The 22,196-nt window shown below is 33.8% G+C and overlaps 3 protein-coding genes across 3 annotated transcripts; 2 read left to right on the top strand and 1 right to left on the bottom strand.

Moving 5' to 3' along the window:
* Positions 1 to 102: 102 nt before the first annotated feature.
* On the top strand, positions 103 to 6,479 carry pygo (pygopus family PHD finger). The gene is made up of 3 exons (XM_076123501.1): positions 103 to 370; positions 628 to 2,115; positions 2,428 to 6,479. The coding sequence occupies exons 2-3, from the start codon at positions 770 to 772 to the stop codon at positions 2,546 to 2,548; spliced, it is 1,467 nt and encodes a 488-aa protein (XP_075979616.1). The 5' UTR covers positions 103 to 370; positions 628 to 769; the 3' UTR covers positions 2,549 to 6,479.
* Positions 6,480 to 7,103: 624 nt separating this feature from the next.
* On the bottom strand, positions 7,104 to 9,646 carry LOC142978895 (uncharacterized). The gene is made up of 2 exons (XM_076123502.1): positions 8,789 to 9,646; positions 7,104 to 8,551 (listed from the first exon to the last, which is right to left on the bottom strand). The coding sequence occupies exons 1-2, from the start codon at positions 9,305 to 9,307 to the stop codon at positions 7,952 to 7,954; spliced, it is 1,119 nt and encodes a 372-aa protein (XP_075979617.1). The 5' UTR covers positions 9,308 to 9,646; the 3' UTR covers positions 7,104 to 7,951.
* A 1,393-nt stretch (positions 9,647 to 11,039) lies between these two features.
* LOC142978893 (uncharacterized) lies at positions 11,040 to 21,384 on the top strand. Its single transcript, XM_076123500.1, has 5 exons — positions 11,040 to 11,195; positions 11,577 to 11,757; positions 14,393 to 14,511; positions 20,327 to 20,504; positions 20,751 to 21,384. Exons 1-5 carry the CDS (start codon positions 11,190 to 11,192, stop codon positions 20,888 to 20,890), a joined length of 624 nt encoding a protein of 207 aa, XP_075979615.1. The 5' UTR covers positions 11,040 to 11,189; the 3' UTR covers positions 20,891 to 21,384.
* Positions 21,385 to 22,196: the final 812 nt, after the last annotated feature.

Below are 22,196 nucleotides of genomic sequence, written 5' to 3'. Positions count from 1 at the left end.
TATTGATTATCAATAAAATGACATAGTTAAATCACGAATGACCTTTGCCGACGCAAAAAAATTAAATGGCCGACGAAAGCGCCATCTGGTGAGAATTTCTTCATGAAAGTACATCGTGAATGTGGCGTGTGTTGTTTGGGACACTGTGAGTCGTAAATAAAAATGCTTTTGATGCATTACTAAATATCGTTATAAGTGAACTTCGTTTGTGTTAAATTATTAAGAAAACAGAAAAGCTTCTACGAATAATCATAACTGGACTAAAAAAGTGAATTACTTTTAGAATTTTGTCATATGTTGCACGCCTGCCTTGGATTTCATGAAGACAAAAAAAAATAATCTCTAATTCCGATGCTAAATTGATAATGCAGTAAGTTTTATATTGTTGTTTTTTTACATATACCACGACTAATAAGTGAGATGAATGTAATCTATATCTGAAATGGGGTTTTATACGTTTATTATTGGCAGGTTACTTACGTTAGTGTCAAGTCTTGGTTCGTAACCATCGTCAACAAAAATTTGGCTATTAATGAAATTTTGCCACACTGGTTATATTGAATAACGTTAATATTTTATGTGTGTAAACAGTGAAATTATAATAACTCGTTATATTTTTTGTTACAGAAATAGACACAACCAGTCTTCCGGCACGTTATTGCGCTTTCTCGTGACAATGCGGTGCCTTATGTGTAAATCCATTTTCTAGAATATTTATGTTAAGAATTTATCATAATGGTTGTTAGAGCTGAAACTGAATAGTATCAGAATGAGTCACAATTTGGCTGGAATGCCATCCTACAGGCTGCCAGGTCCAGGACTAGGGCCTCCAGACTTCAAGCCACCGATGGACACACCAACACCGCCGGCACCAGCGCCGAGCAATCCTAAAAAACGAAGGAAAACTTCAAATGCCAACAATGCATTAACACCACCACAACCACCTCCAACAGCACAAGATCTGCTACCTCCCCCTTTGACAGGATATGGAGATACTATTGTTGCATCAAACCCCTTTGATGACTCTCCTTCTACAGTATCACATAATGGTCCAATGATGAGTCAGAATGGTTCAATGATGAGTCAAAACGGCCCTATGGGAATGATGGGACCTATGCATGGTATGGGAGGCCCACCAATGAGACACATGAGTCCACTATCCCACAGTATGAGCCCAATGAGTCAACAAATGCCTCCAAGAAGTGGGATCAGCCCAATGGGCAATATGAGCCCTATGGGACATATGAGTGGTTTATCTCCAATGGGTGGTCCTAATATGGGTATGAGCAATCATAGTATGGGACCGGGTATGGGCCCCACATCAAGGTCAATGGGTAGTCCTATGAGCCCTATGAACTCTATGCCTATGGGTTCACCAATGTCATCAGGACCTATGGGAAGCCCTATGAATATGGGATCAATGGCAGGAAGCCATATGAGTAACAGCCCTATGGGGCCACCTATGCATAGTCCTATTGGTGCTGGATCAATGAATGGACCTATGAATGGTCCTATGGGTGGTGGAGGACCTGGCATGAATGTTCCCCGTATGAATGGGCCTATGGGACCCAGCTGCTCAAATGGTTCTATGGGTCCTAGTAATTCTATAATGTCATCTAATCCAATGCAAGGTGGTGGTATGGGTCCTGGCCACTGTGGACCAATGAGACATGGAAGTCCAATGCCTTCAGGAATGGGAAGTGGTCCAATGGGTGGCAATGGACCTATGAGTTCTATGGGGCCTGGTCCACCATATTCCAGCAATCATATGGGTCATGGTGGTCCTATGGGTATGGGAGGAAATGGTCCTATGGGTATGGGTCCTGGTCCTGGTAATATGGGTAGCTGTGGGCCATTAGCAGGAATGAGTGGAATGGCCATGGGTGGTCCTGGAGGGCAAGGTGTAGGGCCAATGGGTCAAAATATGGGTATGTTTGGCCCTAAACCAATGCCAGTTAGTGCTGGTAAAGTTTATCCACCTGACCAACCAATGGTGTTCAATCCCCAGAACCCTAATGCTCCACCTATATACCCATGTGGAGTGTGTCACAAGGAAGTACATGATAATGATCAAGCTATACTGTGTGAATCAGGATGCAACTTTTGGTTTCATAGGTAAGTTTTCATTCATATTTATTACCCTTTTAAAAAAATAGACTTCTGCTTGTTCCATCATTTAAGATCAATGTGAATTTTAGTGGCATAGATTATAGAGCATTAATTGTAAAATCTCACGTCCTTCCTAAATTACTGACCTGTCAGTAATTAACTGCTATAAACAAATAAAAACTATTTGCAACAGTATTATAGAAAAAGGAAAATATAAATCAATGAAAACATAATATTGAAATACAATTAATAAGAGCCTGAATAATAGAGAGCCTAGAGGTCTTAATAGATTATAATATTGGTGTGTTAACATTTCAGGGGCTGCACTGGGCTGACAGAGCCAGCATTCCAGTTGCTGACTGCAGAAGTGTATGCAGAATGGGTGTGTGATAAGTGCCTGCATTCTAAGAACATACCTCTAGTGAAGTTTAAACCATAGCGGTTCGCCACACCCTCATGTCCGCTGCTCCTGCCACCCATCTGAGTCAATCAGTCAATCCCCCTGGTAACATCACAAGTATTTATTTCACTTCATCAAAAACAAAATGGACACTTTGTATTATGAACATAAGTGTTTTATTAGGCTTAGGCATCAAGTTGGTCTGTCTATTTTAAACTTTTAAGAATTGGTCTGTCGGTAGTCTTACTAAGAAAGATCTCATGTTGGGTAGTTACATAAAATTAAGAAACTAAATGTATTGAAGACTTAAAATCGATTTTAATTTAACTTTAAATCAATATTTAATACTGATTGCTAGTAACTCCACAGAAAGAATGATAAATGTTATTATTAAAATAGCAGACGGTCCTGTTATGTCTAGTCTGTTATGATTGTCATTTTATTTATTTTTAAAGTAATTCTAAGATATAATAAATCTTGTATATGGAATATATAACATGTGTTCCTGTCATTGCGCATATCTGTTAAAGCAAATAATTGGTAGGACCTAAATGGATACAAAACTCCAAATGTAAGCAATAATAAATGTCGCCCACGAAGTTTTTGATGCCTGTTACGCGTGTCGCTTTAATCTCTGTGCATATTGTAAATACTTATTAGATAAGTCAATAAATATTCTCCGCCTTATGAAAATGGTGACCTAAAGATGAGTGTATTGTATTCAATATTGAATGTATTACACATCAGATCCAGTGATAGATGTTTTACACACTGTGTTATTAAAGGCATGCATTAGACATTGTCGTGTTACGTCCATAGTAATACTGTTTGTAAGACAAGTTATTAGAAGATCTTAGTTTCACTATATTATACATTGATAATGTACTTATTATTTTGGTGCCCTAGTTTGCATGTAACATTACGCGCGTTATCTTTGTGTACTTGTAAATATGATGAATCCATACGCTTTGTTAAGTATAAGGGTGTTAAATGTGTTTGTCAATTTTTTAACTTTTGGAGATTTTTTAATATTAATATTAAATGTATGATATAAGTTGTGTAAATATGTGTAGCATATAGTGAACTGAGATTATACACAGATACTGTTGGCTCCAGGTATGTGCATGGTTGTGAACTGTTCATGCAGCTTTTTGTTTGTATCATATACAGTCTGTTTAAATATGTATTTTTAAACAAATTATGACTATATATCTGGTACCATTGTACATGTAATAGTTTGATCACATTAAAGGAAAGAAAGAGATGTGTAGGAAGAGTCAAGTGATATCTTTGGAGCCAATGATAATAGCTAATGCAAAACCTGGTATGTTTCAGTCATTCTTTAAATCAAACCATGATGTTGATCGTAAAATAATAAATGTTGTAATAGATAATGAACTTAAGATTCGTCTTGGTTATTGGTAAAGTGACTAAAATCGTTTTTACTTTTAAAAGAAGGTCTAAAATCAGCACAATATTTATGTTCCCATATTATTGTGTTATTGATTTTATCATGTTTCGAAATTTAAAAATTATTACAAATTATATAGGTTTCTATCATTAGCCAACCTTAACCAAATAATCTTAAATTAATTATTGATCAAAGCCTTAACTTGTCCATGGACTGGATATATTTGTATAGTTTATAATGAGCTGATTATTAGATACATGTTAGTATCATGGTAAAATTTGTGAATCTTACCTATTTGTGAATACAAAATAAATTACAATTACACGACAGGTAAACCCTGCGTCAGTTTCAAATTATACGCAGACGCAATATGATAAAGTTCATCAATATCTAGTGCTTTCATGTTATGCTATAAGATAAGAAATTTTATACCTGTTTGCAACTACATCACATTGTGCAATCATTAGTAATCAACCACAGAGGTATGTAATATGTATGCCTACATGGTCTTTTTCAGAAAAGAGAGTATGTTCTCACTTTCTTTTTTAATGAGCAAAACGGTTTGATTCGCTTACGAACTGTTTTCCCTTAATCCAAAAGGTATTTTACTTTTCGTACTTGCTGTAAAGATCTTCAATTCAAATTTAAAATGATGGCAACAGATAAATCTTTGATGTTAGTGCTTTATAGTATATAAGCAGAATTATAATACAGTTGCTGTCTTGTTGGCGCTCGTCATTTGCCGTGTTAAGCGGGGAATTCACTAGAAAGACATGCTCACGGGTACGCGACGTTTCTACACACTACGACACAACCTAACATCGCACAAACCTATAGTGGCGAGATCCGGCAAGTATATCTTGCCCATGGGTATGTACATATAGTGTATTCCCCGTTTTATGAATTGATTTACACATCCAAATGTACTATAGAAGGTATGATTTCATAGCTTGTGAAAAAAAAGAAATTATTAATGTAAATTTTAGTGTAATCGTCTTTAGAATGTTTAATACATTTTCATACATCATCTCATCACAAATGTCTAAAAGGAGTATCTTTGGAAACTTATTTTTTGGTCAAATATCTATAAATAAACTGTTAAAATTATTTTTAATCACTCCAAACACTCGTATTTGATATTATTTACTTCTGTTCTTCAGTCGGTATCTTTCTTATTTGTACATTTATACCTGTTTTTTATAAACGGATTATAGCAGCATTATAGATGTTGGGAATCTATCTTTGCAACCATTTCACAAGCATAATGGAAAAGAATAAAACTGCAGACAGTTAAAATGTTTTTAAATAATTTAATATGATTTTGCCTGTACTTGAATATAAACACTATGACGTGTTAGCAATTAGCTTATTTTAAATGTACAACTGTCTTAAATACCGCAGTTCTTCCGTTAGTTTTATATGACTTAGCTTATGATTTTCTTATATTCAAAGGTGTTGATGCTGGGAGTATCTTTTGAATTTTGTGCTTAAATATGAAATCGTTGATCTAATTTATGATTTTGAATCCATGCTTATCTGTAGTAGTGACAATACAATTTTATGATCTATTACCTCAAATATTTTTGTTTTAGAAAAAATCAGGTACCTACTCCATGTAACTTGATTATAATCAAGCCTCAATCATTTGTAATTCTTTATTTTTATTATATAATGAATACTGTATACATAGAGGGTTATTTTCTCATTTTACCATGTATCCAACAGTAATAATATTATAGTCATTATTATCATCAAATATGGATAGTTGAAATATAATATTATATGTCAATTTGTTATTATCTTTATTAACCATGACATTATGTATGTAATTGTTTTATGGGAAATCCCGCTAAATGTCATTTAGGTTATTTTTATAATTTTGAGTAATCTATTTTTTGGTCTATTAGAATGATATAACACATAAGTTGGTTGTCTGTACCATAATTTTATCAATATAAAAGCTATTGGCAAATGAGAGAAGTACATAAGTATTTAAAGTGTAAATATATTTAATATGAATCAAGGATATTCCTGCTGATGTACAGTATCTTTTAACGTAGAAGAGGTAAATGTAGGATATTCGGCCATGAATGTAATAATAATTTTAATGCCGTGAGCACATCACAGTTAGTTGACGGGAGACTGCTGCTATTGTATATTAATTTCACCTGTAAATGATACAAGTTACATGAAGCATTGTATCGACTGTGAAACATTTGTAGTTGAGCAGCGCGCCGGGCGTCGGGTTCAGAAATGTTTGCAATGGCCTGTATTGTTTCTGCATGTGCCTCCCATGAATTTTGTGTGAATGATTGCTGCGAGCTGTTTCGAACCGTGTCGACAATGTCACACCACTTCAGATTATACGAATGTTTCTTAGTCGATGCGAAGCTTTGTTCAACACAAGAGTTGTGAATTGCAGTAAGTTTTAGTTCTGAATATTTTATGAAGTCTAAAATAGAATAACAGTGGTCTTAAACTTGTGCATAGTTTATTTTGTATTATGTGAATAATAACAAGCAATAATAAAATTGTTAATGAGGAATTTTATTTTAATAACCACCATCTTTTGATTTAATCGTCAATAGTGTGCTAAGGTAGAATTCATATTTAAATCCTGCCCATATTATTTTCATTAAATTCGAGGGGAAATAACTCTTGTAATCTATTTACTTGCGATCGCCAAGTATCGGGTTCGATTACCGGTTACCGCTGGAATATTTTTGGATGGAAGTAAGGCAACATAACATGACCAGCGTTTAGCACCAAGCTAAGCTTAATTACTTGAAAACTATATCAGCTATACCCTCGGGTATGAATAACAATCGTCTTGTTCTAAAAATATTACAGAAAAATGACAGGTGTTACGACATTGAGAACCGCATCAATAAATTACATCAAAGCTTAAAAGGAATACAACATGTTGAATCGATTAGACCAAGATTAAAACATGATAACCACAGCGTATACCAGATGATGTGATTTAACCCGGCACATTATGCAGTTTAATACTTGATCATTACACCTCTTGTCTTCACTTTTTAAGAACAAACCACTAGTTTCCAACTACACAGGTGTATTCTTATAAAAAGTGTGCTGCATAATGAATGATGCATAACAATATGAACAATGAAATACTGCTGGCTGCTACCAGCCAGTAGCTTCGCAATAATAATAACAAAATAGGTTGAGTATCATTTTTATTGACTGTAATGTCAGTAGGTATGGCATACATTTATCCTAAGTCTATGTAATCAAAGTTACTACAATCCACAATCATTCCTTATAATATTCATATGAATACAACAAATTAAAGTAAATAAGTATATCATTAAACCATTAAATACTCTTCAGATTATAAAAGACGTTAAAATGCATTGACCATGTTAATTGTATAAAAAAAAGGAAAATTATGCAATATTTAGAAAATTATAACTATATTTTTTATATAATATGTAATGGACAGATATTTCTTAAATAATCATAAACAATATGCTGTTTACAATGTTCCTAGTAATAAAAGAAAGGTAATATTCCCATGTTTCAAAATCAGTCACTTGATATGTTTCAACAAATTTGAAACTTTTGTACTTTGCTACAACATTTGACACATGTATCTCTCAAGATTTTTTTATCACATTGATACATAGGTACTATATACAATATTTTGCAAATGTACATGTAAACATCTGGGATATAATTATTATTTTTAAAATACTGATTTCATGGCGGAACTGCACAACTCCCATAGTACAAAAAACTATTTGTGCCTAATAAGTCTTTACAAGCAACATAATAATATTGACCTATTGAAAAATAAGGATTGTTTTACCACATTTTGATAATTAAAATAGCCACAAGATTCGTTTTATGCAGTAGCTAAAATATAATAAATGATTACTACATGCTAAAACTGTTACATAAAGGAACTGCATAAAAATAAAAATGGGTAGAAACAATTAACTTGTATGGTTAGAGACATATCAGCTTGTGGTAATACAAACCTAACTAAGTGAAAAGTTAGTTTACTACTAGCCATAACCAGAACCAAGTGTGGTCAACCCTTTGCTGTGTATGGCAAATAAAATGGCTTCATCCAGGAAGGCATGTCGGCTATTGCCAACAGAATCATGAATAGGATCTTCAACACTTGGGTTTTGCTGACTACTGTCATCTGGAAATGTATATAATGTTGTATCATCCCTCTCATTTTTTTGGTCATCAGAGTCTGACCATGCCGTATCTTCATTGGAAGATAAATCACTTTGATTGGCTGCTTCTTGAGATTCTTCATCATCAGAGGGTGAGAGAGTGAGAGCATCATCATAATTAAATTCATCAGCATCATTTGTGTCATCATTACATTCTTGATCATCATTGGTACTACTAGTACTATGAGGATGTAGTGCCCTTGCTTCTAATGCCAAGCATCTAGATTGAAATTGTAGTCCATGTGCTGATATAGCCATAAGTATTCCTTCATTTTCAACACTATTATCTTCAGGCAAATTGTTGACAAATTGAGCTGCATCAAGTGCCGCAGTCCGGGAGGGATGGTCGAGTGATGATTGAGATTGCATCAATCGGTCTAATGCAACATTTATTGAATTATCCACAGAACCTTTCACCATCTGAAAAAAGTTGAAAAGTAATTTAATAAGACATTTTTAGGTAAGTAATTTAGATTCCATGAAAAAACACACATCAAAGTAAAAAGCTTATAACTAGTGTTACTGAGATGAACAACATATTATTACTTATGTGATATTCTAGTATGAACCCACATTCACCTTGTTAAGTAACTTATTGCACAAGTACTGAAAGTGTTTACTATTAATTTACTATCAATACAAACATCAAAAATGTACCTGTTTATATTGCCATCGAGCTATACACAAATCTTCTGCATAATTTTGGGACAAAATTGTGGATATAGAGTGAAGGCTATAGCTATTACTGCTTGCACTTGTCCATTTTAATACATTGCTATTAACACTCTGTTCATGGTGATTGACATATTGTGGATAGAGCAAACTATCATTTGCTGAGCCAGTACTTGGTGTAAGAGACTGATCAGAATTTATAAACACAGTCTTTAGTTTGTTGTTAACAGGATTCTTCAAATAATCTCCTAAAATCTCTAACTTTTGTTCAGTGTCTCTATTGTCATTATTACTACTGCTGCCAGAAATTTCAGATACATCAGGAGAAAAAGCAGTTTCAGTAGGAGTCTTTACTGTTTCATTAATATCATTTTTTAAATGATATTTGCCTTTGACTTGCCACGCAAAACGTGCTTTCTTGAGTGGGCGCTCAGATTCATTTGATGCGTCGCCATTTTCTCGTCCTTTACGTGACGATTCGCCAGCTGTTTCTGGTGTATTCATTATAAAAGTTCTCAAAATCTTTCACATTAACTTACTCTATCATTAGTAAACAAACTGACATCACTAAAATAATTGCTAACATATGATTGAATGACAACTAGTTAATTAGATGATAACTACTGTTGTTATACTTCGGTTTACATGAACTTATCACTGAATACCACTTTATTTACTATACTTGTTAAGTTAATTTTATTTATGTTTATGCAACTTATTTGTGTTTATGTTTCAGCATTGTTTTTTGACAATAAAAATTAAGTGTAATTAGAACAGACGAACCAAGGAATATTTATTTTTTTATCTGTGGTTTGGAGAAAAGGTTGGCCTCGACTTAACCAAATTTCGCAATAACTATAAAATTGAAATGTATTGAATGTATTCTCTATTAATATTAGTTTGACCCTTGTATTTATTATGAGTAAAAGCTTACATCTACAACATAATTAAATATCAGATGAAATAGCAGGAGACCAGTGATTGTTTTTTTTTGCTGGCAATAATTGTGAAAATTTCGCTCAAAATTACTTTACATTTCTAAATGTTCAACAAACAACAAATTTCAGATTGATACATTTTATATCATTTTGTGTCTGGCCTGTCAACTATGTGGAACAAAAAAAAAATAAAAGATTATAACATGAAAGTGTAAATAAAAAAAAATACAATACTATACGACTTCACTTATGATTCAGTAAATCGAGGGCTTTTTATTATTTCGTTTGTGATTTTTATTTCCCTTCATTATTTATGACATCACGCTTGGACATAACGAGGTGTAGGCAGTATCTGCGTTTTTTTTTATAAATTGTTATTAAGTCCTATGTAGGTATTAGGTCGGTTCTTTGCTTGACTGAGGAATCGAAAATCAGACCTTGTGATCAGCCAGGCGTATTTAAAGACCAAAGAGGCAGTTAGGGATATAATTATGTCGTTTGTTAATTATTTTACAATTTATAATATTTAGGTACCTACATGTATATGAATGCTAAAAATTAAATATAGTCCGACAACTTAATGCTAAGCTGTCAGTCTCAGTTTGTATACGGGAGCTTCTCTTCTTACTGTATAAGGTACATTAGCAGTGGTTTATAAAAGATGATTTTGTGTTAGACTGTAATGTAAATCTTAAAATATTTATTTTATAATAAAATTGCTGCTTGCTTAATGTCAATATTGCTGCCTTAGAATATAAAGGCTAATACAGTTTCTTATACATATAAAGATAATGTTGTATAACATTTGCTTATCAGGAGCGCCTTACGACACGGAAGGAAAGTTTTCTTTTATCACTTTAGCGCGGAAAATTTAAATGATCGTAAACTTGTATACAAAAGGAAGTGCTACAGGCCTAAAATATTTTTATTAAGGGAATACCTATATGGGTACTACATAACCAGTTTTATAGGTATAGTACATAAATAATAGGTATTTTATTATCAAATCAAATGCATCGTTTCAGCTTTGCTCGTGATGTTTTAATTCTTGATAAAAGTAGCAACGAATTATAGCACAGGACAAGCCAGTCAAGTCATCTCAGACAAGATTTTCGTCAGTGCAATAATCAGTAGAATTTCCAAAAGACAAAATCGTAAGTACCTACTTACCTACTTCCATTTACTGACAATCCTTCGTAAATGGGCGGAGTCTCTTTAAAATTCTTCGTAACTACTTATCGCTAAGGAGCCCTCTATTCAAACATAATCACCACACAAAGAGGTGAGGACCGCATTCCCAGTGACGATATTAACACGATGATTGTGGCCAGTCGTTCCCTAATCGCCCGTCCGACGTAACCCGAATATTTGACATTGTTCTCTACTCCTAAAATTCTGTGATAATAGTTTATTTAAATCAGTGCTAGAAGTGGGTGTCGCTCCACGATATGCAGGTAAGTAAGGACACATATTTAAGCACTATGAGCTATTTGTGCGATCTTTAGAATTATTCAGTTTATATTTTTATAAGTACCTATACGAGTATATAAACTAACTAACTATGTATATAGATAGTTAGTTTTGGATTTCTAGGTTTGTGTTTTAGGTGTCTGGTATTTATTTAATTACCTTCTTAATTGATAAAATGTGTAAGGACTAAGGAGCAATACCGAAAATCCTTTTTATAATGCTAAAGAAACCTGTGCACAAAACGTGATATCTAAGCTAGCTTTATAGTTGCATAGTAAAATATTGTTAAAGAAATGATTTCCTAAAATATATCTTATTTGGGCAGCTGTAGCTTTAAAATAAGTAAAATGTATTTTTGTCCTAAGGTTTTCGTATTACTGAGTTACGTGTGCGTCAGCGTGGTAGTAGGCCTGTACGTGCAGGCAGCACCACAGATGTCCGACGCTCAACTGGAACAGACCCTCGCTGACAGGAACACGATGCACAGACACATCAAATGTGCGCTTGGTGAAGGACCATGCGATCAAGTTGGCAGAAGACTAAGAAGTAAGTTTGTTAAGCTTTTAAACGTTCCACCTGAGTAGACTTATTTGGAAATATGAACCTCATCAAGCCTATATCCTTTGCCTGGATATGGGTTATCATCACTGATTTCTGTCTATGGCTATCGCACCGACAAGTGTTATATGAATCGCAATGGACGAAGTTAAGCCGTGACGGTATAACAGATGCAAGACGTTACTTTCGCAGTATATAATATTCGCATGAAATGTATCCAGCAAGTAATTTTGGTGGATGGCCTACATTCTTTTTGAAATCAAGGTACATAAAAATCTGGTGGCATGGCAAGCATGGACTCGGTTCCACACTAAGCTATTACCTCTATTGTCTAGGCACTAGGTTAAATAAGGGGGCAGTCTGGTTTCTCTGGAACCTTAAATACTTTTACAATAAATAAAACATTATTTTTCATAGGATTTGAAAATAATTAAACACCAAATAAACTTTTCATGCACCAAATTAAAAAAACATGAATAAAACGAAATTTTCTCTATCGCAACATCACGTGTGGAAATCTGCATAATTTATTTAGATATACTTAGTTGCTCGTGTGTAATTGTTCTATTCTACTATGTTTATGAAACTCTCAAGAATGAAGTCATAGAATTATACATAATACTATTATATCTTATAAAAAAACTACTTCAATTTGTTAAATCATAGCTTCGGAAACATGTATAACGATTAAGAGATCGAATAATAGATTTACCCACCCAAATATGGATTTTTATATAGTAGGAATAGGTTTTTCTATCAAAATATATTCTGGGAATAGGTACTTGTCGCACAATTTAGTTTTTTTTTCCCAAGTAAAAATTAATAAAATGAGAATACCAGTATAGAGTTACCAAAAACTAAAATAGGTACCTAATGTTATTTGAATTCGTAAAATGACCACGCTAAACTTACGGATTAGTGATCACAATGGGATGTTTCATGCTAGTGGTTATAATAAAATTGTAAAGGTGGGTGCCCTGCCTTTCCTGCTAATCTCTTAGCGAGTGCTTACGACATCCGCGGGAAGTGTTTAATGGCGGACTTTGTCACAGAAATCATTGTGCAGACTGGGTTACTTGTATTTTATTCGTACTTGAGTCCACATAATCTTTTTTCTTTTATGCTGCTAAGTTCAAACTTATTGTCTCGTGTGAAACGTTAATTATTCTGATCCTTAAAACGGGTTCGCCATAATCACTTTTACAGGAATGAGATAATCGATCAGAAGATAATAATAATTTTCGAATGCTCAGAATAATTAGTACAAGGAATTTATCTAAAACACTTCCCGCGGAACTCAGAAAGTGACTAAAAACACTCGCTCAGGGGCGGATTTATTCTGGGACTTAGGTAAAGTAATTTGTAGTTTTTATGAATGAGAGTAATACATAAGAAAGCAAAACATTTTGACGATTTTGACACTAAGGATTATAAATGTCACCCCTTAATGTACCACTGCTGGGCAAGGGTCTCTCACCACCCATAATGAGAAGGCCTTGAGTTCACCACGCTGGCCATCTACAATTTGGGATGGGGTATTTAAGAGCTAGTCAGAAGGACAAATACAAGAACTTACATAACTCTACATTTACATTCAATTAATAACTCCATGGCAGACAATTCTTATAAAGAGGTCAGCCAATTAAGTTGCGATAATAAATTAATTAGTTGGATATACTAAAATTAATACCCGTAGGCCGTAATCAATAAACTTTCTTTATACCTTTAATTGAATAATTAGTGAACGCCTTTGCTGTGACCAGACCAATGTTTAAACCACTTACTCGCTAATAAGAGTCTAGCTATTTAACTTTCTAATAAATATACCTATATACCTAGGCTAACTACTTGATCTAGCGTAAACCATAAAATGCAGTGAACATTTTCACTTACAAACTTTGAACCTAAATTATTGCAGAATCTGGCTCTCTACGTCCAAGTGGGTTAAGGTTATTTATAAACTAGCTACGCGAAAAGTATCTACAAGTAACGAACTTCTCTAGGTCTAAGTATTTTTGCTTTAGTGACTTCATAAGCTAAAATAAGTTTGGAATTGTATGGACTTGGAATACTAAGTACCTACCTTCGTACTCATTCTTTACACTTTAGTTTACTTACTACCTTCTGCCAAAATCTTTGACCGCGAGAAATGATTTTTACGGGGTAAAAAGGTAATTCAGTATCTGTAAACCTACCTACTCAATATCATAGAAATCTGTTTTTAATTTAAAGTAATAAGCATACTTTAATTTACTATTTAAAAACCTGATTTTGCATTTTCGATATAAGTGCGATTTCCTAGCGATTAATTCTCAATTGCATTAAAATTATTCTCAAATGCAAAATTTTTCTTCATGTTCCTCCTCAATTATTTTTACGTTGGTTAATTGGAAAAACCCGTGAGCGTTAACAGCAGGATATTTGCAAACAACTTGATAACCGTGTCTGTAATCTGTATTCTTGGTATTCCAAATAGAAATTGACATTGTGTAATGAGTATCGTTCAACCGGTTCTTAGAAAGGAAACACTAATCAGCCATTTTTGAAGTCTGGACCTGTTATTTAGACATTGTTTTTTGAACAAGTTATATATAGAGACCAATGTTTTAATTTTTATTTTCAGTCGTAGCCCCATTGGTCCTCCGAGGAGCGTGTCCTCAATGCTCGCCACAAGAAACTCGTCAAATTCGTCGAACCCTCGCTTATGTTCAAAGGAACTATCCATGGGAGTGGGCCAAAATCGTCCGCCAATATGGTTGAATCGATACATCATACGACTAAAATGTTACTATAGGTAGGATTATATTTTTATTACATTTTTAATACAATTAAGTGCGTATGCTCATAGAATTTGTTTACATATTTATCAAATTGTATTTTTCCAGTACCTAAATATAATCTGTGTGTATCGATTAGGGAACACCTCCATTTCCGTTTCTCTTGGATTTTACATCAAAACATATATGCCTCTTTGTCTCATAACCTATTTTTTTAAATAAATAATTAAACCATTTGATTAAAATCCACAATTTGTACGTTAATTAGGTTAAGTATTTTGTTTGCTAATGTAACTAATCGATTTGTTTCTACAAAAGAATTAGTTATAACTAATGCTTTATATAAATTTGTTTGTATTTCAATAATAATAAACTAATTAACCTTATTTTTGATAATGTTGTAATATAAAGAAAATATTTACTTTGGTATCTAATTTGTATTAAACCAATTAGGTACATTGTATGTACCTAGATATAATAATCATCAAGTTACAAATGTTATTGTAATACCTCATCTCAGACCTGCCTTCAACTGTATCAATGAAAAGAAATTCAAAATAATGAGGCAGACTTATTGCTTACCTACTCTACAGCAATACTTGTCCTTATATCGAGTTGATGAATAATGAATAATATCGATCATCGTTAACTTATTGCCAAATGTATGACGTTCAGCGTCACAGCGTCCTGTCCCACTGCGTGTGTCCACCGAAATATATAATATATGAATGCAATAATTAGTTGTTTTATTCACACTGGTCGCTCACGTAACGTTGACGCACAATCTCAGTGCAGCTTGGTCGAGTGTGTACAGCCAAGTCGAAAAGGGGGGATTGACGAGTTAAGTAAGAGGTTACGGCACCACGGCTCGCTCCAGCATTCTCCAACCAGACGCACGCTTAAACACTTCACTGGCTTCGAGAAAATATCGTGAAATACTGTAGAAATCATAACACTAAGATCCGGGTCAATCTGTAACTAAACAGCTCACCAGTGCACAGAAAGTAAAAGTGTTCCAAGTCTTCGAGCCGCATATCTACGTCACTTCTAACATGCAGGTGAGTTGCATTCAAGTATTGCAATTTCTCCATAATATCTGTTTTCCTGTTGGCGACACGATTCGAGCTTTTCATAATGTTGGTAGGTTTTGTTGAAGGACAGTCGGTTTATTGGTACCTGTTAAGGTCTTTACTCGGACTTTAAATAAGTGGTCATAAGTATATTAAGTAGGTATAGGTGTTGGTGTGTTTATTGACTGCAGTTCATCGTTCGCTTACACCTTTAGCGAACAGAGCATTGATCAAAATTTCATAAACATAGGCACGTTTGTATATTTCTAAGTTAAAATTGAGATTTGAGAATAGTAATCATATATTATTATTTATCATTATGCAAACGATAGTTACGTATTAGTTAGTATCACTTTACGCGCGAAAGTTGCATAACATTTGTCCTAGTTAAAAACAAATTAGGGACCGCATGCTCTACTGACTCACTAATTCTACGATATTTTTTTGATAAATAAACATTACGATCTCTATTCACATAATAGGGATTATGCAAAAGTGTGTCTAATCAGCTGGTTTTGAAAGACTTGGAAAAAGAAGACTTAAGTTGTTTTCACATATAGAAACGTACCTACGACTTTTACGTTAATAAGTATTAGTTCTGAGAATCTTACCGCAAGTATCTTTTACGAATCGTTAAGACCACATATTAGCATTTTGAACAACATTACTATAATAACTTACCTTCTATGAATAAATAAATGACCTTATTGTTTTCTGGACGAAGCGACATCTTTTTCCATAGACTTAGATTAATATAACAAATGCTACATGCATTTGTTATATTAATCAGAAAAAACAAGTGCTCCGTAGATTAAAATGTACCTAAAGCTAAGGCTTGACTTTTTAAACAGCCCGATTGAAGCCCCTAATATAAGCACTATGCTAAAAACTAGTTTTAGTCGCTCTATATGATGGTTTTATTTGTTAAGTACTATTTGTCGGTGATATTATACGCACACGTTTGATATTCATTTATTTTAGTCTCTTTGGTGAAGACGGCGCAGTGGACAGAAGGCTCTGTCTGTCTGTCTGTCTGTTATGATTGAGTTAAAAGAGAACACAAACTTCATGCTTTATTTACATTTATTAGAAACTTAAACTTTAAACTTTGTCCTAAAGTACATATTTCTTAACCAACTGAACAAAATCGATGACGAGTTTATGTCAACTTTGCTCGGGTCGTTATCCAGTCTGTCTGAATGTTGACTATCGGTCAATATCAAGTTTTTAACAACCACTACGCCCTACATTTCTGTAGATATTTAAACCTGCAAAATAGAGATAGTCGTATATTTAGATTAACACACATGTACATGCATAAGAAAAATGTGTATCACACAAACATTTTATTCTGTTCTTGTTTCGGAATCAAACCAACGACCACAGCATGCAGTCAGTTGCGGTACGGACGTTGATCAACACCATTACCGCGACAGAGCCTTATTTACTGATTTCTATTACATAACGTGAAGATCATCATTTTTATATTTAAATGGAAACAGCATCAAGCATGTCTAATGTCCGCACGTGCTGCCGTAAACTGTAAAGATTGGTGATAACATCACAGCCCGCCATTAAGATTCACTACAGTCAAGTAAAGTAGGCGAAGGGCGACAATTTCGTTCATTTATCACGTCGCCGCAATTTTATATAGTTTGTGTGAACATCTCTGAAATCATGGGTCCTATTATAGGATTGTTTAGAATGTATTACATGGCCACTGTCTACAAAAAACCACACATTTACAGAATAATTCTAGGCAATAGTTAGGTACTTCTCATGTCGGTAATATGATGAAGACATTGTTAAAAACATTACGTTACTATGAAAAAATACGAAAGCAATCTGAGTTTTTGTCAACATCTGTGACCTGCTTCCCAAAAATAATATTCCCACGCCGATAAAGACTTGAATAAACGTCTAGTGTCCATGTCTTTGGTACCTAAAAGGATTAACTTTTACTTACATTTAACAAAAAATACCCAGAAACTTACATGAATTGCTTTCTAGACAATGCAACACTTACCTGCTTCCTTTTCGCTTATAGAAATGTTAATAATCCGTTAAGTTGTAGTTATTGATTTTTGTTAAAATAAATGGAAGCGTAACGGCTTTGCAACGCTGCTTACAAAAAACTAACAAAGAGATTGACTGGGACTTTCTGTCGGCATTCCGTTGAATGCACTTCGACATGTTTTAGCAGACCAGCAAAAGACGCTTATTCATATGGAAATATCTATTCTTCTAGTAAAAGTTTAACCTACATTCACTTCACTTTCAATATGGACCTAACATTTGTATGGACTCCGTGTTTCACTAATATTTAAGTACCTACCATTTTGTATTCTCATGTTGTAATCATAAATTTGGTAACATAATAATGTAATGAATAGGGAAGTATCGTCTTCTAAATTGGTCGTTATCGACTAATTAACAGTTCGCAAATAACTTCTATTTATGCAGAGTTGAATTAATAGATGTTTTCTGAATTGAAATTACTCTATTAAGTATAAAAATCGATCTTTATTTAAATAATGATTTCATGGTATAATCGTTTTCGTAACGAATTTTATAGATTAAAGATTAAAGTATAAGTTAAAGATATTGATTATAAGGCAGGCGAAATCAATTACAGTTACTTTTATAGGTTTTTGCGCTTAATTATAATACGCATTGAACCAACTAATAATAAATTATCTACTTCGACCAGACGATCATATACGAAAAGAAAAATACAGAAAAATTATAAAATAATTAGGCCGGGTCTTGGTAAATTATATTGAATTAGCTTATTATATTTAATTAAAGGTTTTATTAGCCACGAGTTTGTCTTTACAAATATTAGTAAATGTTATGTAGCTAATAAATTGAATATTCCCTATGATATATATATAGTATACCTACCTATGATTTTTATTTCCACGGTGTAATGAGTAATAGTCATACAAAAATGCAAATAAAATGATATCCCATTTACGATATTTCCGGAATGGTAAACTTTTACGATAAATTGCTACTTGAACTTAAATTTTACAGTGACTCTTTAAAAGACAAACATCAGGTTCATTCACATTTTAAGGTCTTAACTACCGGAAGTTGTCAGGTACTTTAGTGGTAATTCTTTTTCAAAATTCAACAGATGTATATATATGCGTATCGATTAGGTTAAGATCCAGAAAAGGGTTATCTCGGATACCTGCTCTCAATTAAGTGCACTCTTTTGAAAATACAGGTACAGCAGGTACGCACAATTTTTGATAATTTAAATAAAGGGATGACGTAATCTGCGATCCTTGTTAAACATTACATTGGGCTATAAACATCTTATATGAAAAGAAGGTTGATTTATTCGAAGGTTGAAAGTTAGCCGAAATCGTAGAGGAAAATATTGCTTGAGTCATTGATTGTACTGGTACAGGCGTACAGGTTATTTTATTTGTATTGGCAAAGCATCGATCATTTTGATTACACACTCATTAAGTTTCCAAGCACGCACAGTGGTCGTAGCGACTCCTTTGTAGCACTCCAATAACTTGTACAGTCGCATTCAATAGTTCATTTGTCTAAGAACGTAGTCAAAATATATACCAAGGAAACAATAATCAAGAAGGCAGGACTTATTTGGAAAGTTTATTTGACGCGTTTGTCCTAAGTTTAACTAAATAGATAAGGATTAGGACAAAAATACACCTGATGAAAAGCGAAAAATGGCGATACAACCTGTACCTATGTACCTACTAGCGCATTAAATTCTTACTCAAACCATGAGCATTATTAGACACTTTTGTTTTGCTCTGTACACGTGTAGTGAGCACATTTCTTGCAAATCGCTGACTGTCCAACAACACGCCTTCGCATTTATCACGATCCTTGTGTAATCTTTGTTTATAGCAGGAATAAGTACCTAGTGTCTGTGAAATATACAAACATATACAAATGCAAACATATGAACTTCGATTTAAGGCGCTAAAATTGAAACTATTTCGGATGTCTGTAACTGAAATAATGGTAATAGTAGATAAATACTACCTACTTCATTGACGTAATGGATACTTTATCAGTAGTTTTTGAAAAGCTTTTATTTTATACGCATACCTATTACCTAGTTCGTTGATTTGTTAGGGAGGGGCCATAAGAAGAAATCTATATCGACTCTACTCTGTATTCAATAGCAGCCAAGCGAAATTACGTTCAGACTAGGTAAATAAACTGTTAAATTGACTATTACCGTAGCCAAAGATGCGTGACCGACCACATAATGCCGTGATTTCTATCTTCGGACCCTTACGAGTTACGACTCTACCGCGGTAACATAGCTCTGACGGCGTATAATACTATATAATATTATCTACTCTAGTTACTTCTAAGCTAGAAAGATGTCAATATTATATTTAAAACTGAATATATAAAGGATAAACTCGATTAACGATTATGTATTCTTTTTTGTAATTGTGTATTCGACAAACAAACCGAACTGATAGAGAAATCAAAGTTTCCGTCAAAACTTGTACGGTACTTTTTGAGAAGAAGAGAGAAAGAAGAGAAAAGTTTTGTAGAGACTTTTTGGCGTAACTTAATTATATCGGCAATTGTTGATAATATTAAGTACAAACTTATGACTAAAGATTCAGAGATTCTGCACCTATTTCTGCAATGCGCAAAAAAAATATCAGTTACCTGTTTATTTACAAGCTATGTTGTATATTTCAGATCTCGTACGCATTGGTCGTGTGTTGTTTGGCGGTGGTCTGCGTTGCGCAGTCACAGCGACCCCCTGTGTCAGACACCGCCCTTGATGATGCGCTCAATGACAAGCGCTTCATCCAGAGACAGCTCAAGTGCGCCCTCGGCGAAGCTCCCTGCGACCCCATCGGCAAGCGGTTGAAGAGTGAGTTTTCCCTTATTTTCCTACAATTTTTCCTAAGCAAGGTTGATGGATGTTCTGTAGAAAAAAATATATTAAAGTCATACTATACCTACTATACTGGGTGATAGGCTCACATACTTAACAAGAAGTAATAGCATGCCACACCGCAAGATTCAAACAAGGTTTTTTATTATTGCAACTACTGATACGGACTCCATCTAAAGTTGCAAACATATGGATAAACACGGTTTTTTTTATAATTTTCAGCCCTCGCTCCATTGGTGCTTCGTGGTGCCTGTCCTCAATGTACGCCTCAAGAAACGAAGCAGATCCAGCGCACTCTATCGTACGTCCAACGAAACTATCCACAACAATGGGCCAAAATTGTTCGCCAATACGCTGGTTAAAAATGTCTTCATAATTTAAGTTGTAAATAAAATTATAATACCTACCGTAGATTTTTTAGGTGAAAGACAATAAACAAACTTAAGACCTGAATGGCTCGATTTTATGAAGCTTCCTGAAATCTGCGTGAATGCGGATTGCCTAGGCTTCTGAACAGAATTTTGTTACAATATTTCAAGAGAATTCAAAGACTTCTCATTGCCAAATGCTGTTAAATAATCTATGTTTTCTGCAGCGTCGAAATTAATAATTATTGATTGTTTTTTGTTTTATATTAACGTAACAGTAAGTTTTGTTACTGTACGGTTGTCGCATTCTTTAACTTAATGTAATTTCTTGAATCACATTTTTTGTGATGGATTTAAAGTAGGTGTAGGGAACTAAGAACTAATTTTGTTATCAAAGAATGTATGAACGTGTTCTGATCACTAATGTTAAGTTAGAAATCCACCTAAATTATTTTTTTTGTGTAAATTATATTTTTAATAAAAAAATGCTTATTATGTTTTATTTGCTCACGCAAAATAATACTTGAAAGCAATGATCTGCTGTGCGCTTGTAGAAGATTACCAGCCACTAATATTAAGCAGTAAAAATGCTTGCCTTATTACCATTCCCGAACCCCTCAATAGAGTTTCCTTTCAATGTAGGTACCTACGTACCTACTCAATTCTTTAGTATGGTTTTTTAATTGAGTTAAGTTAAGTCTCACTAAATTCTAATATAAATTACAAAACAGTTGTTTGACTGCGACGCGGTCAGTTGTGTAACCAACTGCAGCACAACTTTGCCCGAACCCGCGACCTCATGATCAGCAGCTGATCGCTGAGGTCGCGGGTTCGGGCAAAGTACTGACAGTATTTTCTAAATAATATTAGAATGTTTCTGTATAGTAGCCCAAAGTTTGGTTACGTATCCAGTAAATGGCAATAAACTCTTCCTTTATAATTTGGGACTAACATTGTAAACAGCGAAATGTATTTCATACACTTCTTCTGCCTACACCTTCGAATTCAGGTGTGATATCTATTATGTATTTACTAAACAGCTATTCCCAATTATTTATGTTACGTGTGACCGATAACTAGCCGAAGTGTATATTGCGGAATGTAAATAAGTAGTGGGTTTTAATTTAATTTCCATTTGTTATTATCAATTTATCGCGACTAAAAATTTATATTTTTTTCCAGCAAGAGTAGAATAGAAAAAGTATGTAGCACGGGAAAATCTAAAATACGAACTTTAATTGTTTACTAAATACGAGAATCTAAAATAACCCACCTTATATACGGCTTACAAATAAGTTCT

The sequence above is a fragment of the Anticarsia gemmatalis genome, chromosome 15 (genome assembly GCF_050436995.1).
Source record: "Anticarsia gemmatalis isolate Benzon Research Colony breed Stoneville strain chromosome 15, ilAntGemm2 primary, whole genome shotgun sequence".
NCBI classification, from domain to species: Eukaryota; Metazoa; Arthropoda; class Insecta; order Lepidoptera; family Erebidae; genus Anticarsia; species Anticarsia gemmatalis.
The sequence above is the reverse complement of the archived record's forward strand: the minus strand, read 5'-3'. Positions and strand labels throughout refer to the sequence as shown.

Excerpts from the sequence above, each read along its gene's own strand:
- pygo (XM_076123501.1), top strand. The coding sequence starts at position 770 with ATGAGTCACAATTTGGCTGGAATGCCATCCTACAGGCTGCCAGGTCCA. Across the intron at positions 2,116-2,427 it reads TGCAACTTTTGGTTTCATAG|GGGCTGCACTGGGCTGACAG; the intron begins GTAAGTTTTCAT and ends TTAACATTTCAG.
- LOC142978895 (XM_076123502.1), bottom strand. The coding sequence starts at position 9,307 with ATGAATACACCAGAAACAGCTGGCGAATCGTCACGTAAAGGACGAGAA. Across the intron at positions 8,552-8,788 it reads CTCGATGGCAATATAAACAG|ATGGTGAAAGGTTCTGTGGA; the intron begins GTACATTTTTGA and ends AACTTTTTTCAG.
- LOC142978893 (XM_076123500.1), top strand. Across the intron at positions 11,758-14,392 it reads AGTTGGCAGAAGACTAAGAA|TCGTAGCCCCATTGGTCCTC; the intron begins GTAAGTTTGTTA and ends TTTTATTTTCAG. Across the intron at positions 20,505-20,750 it reads CATCGGCAAGCGGTTGAAGA|CCCTCGCTCCATTGGTGCTT; the intron begins GTGAGTTTTCCC and ends TATAATTTTCAG.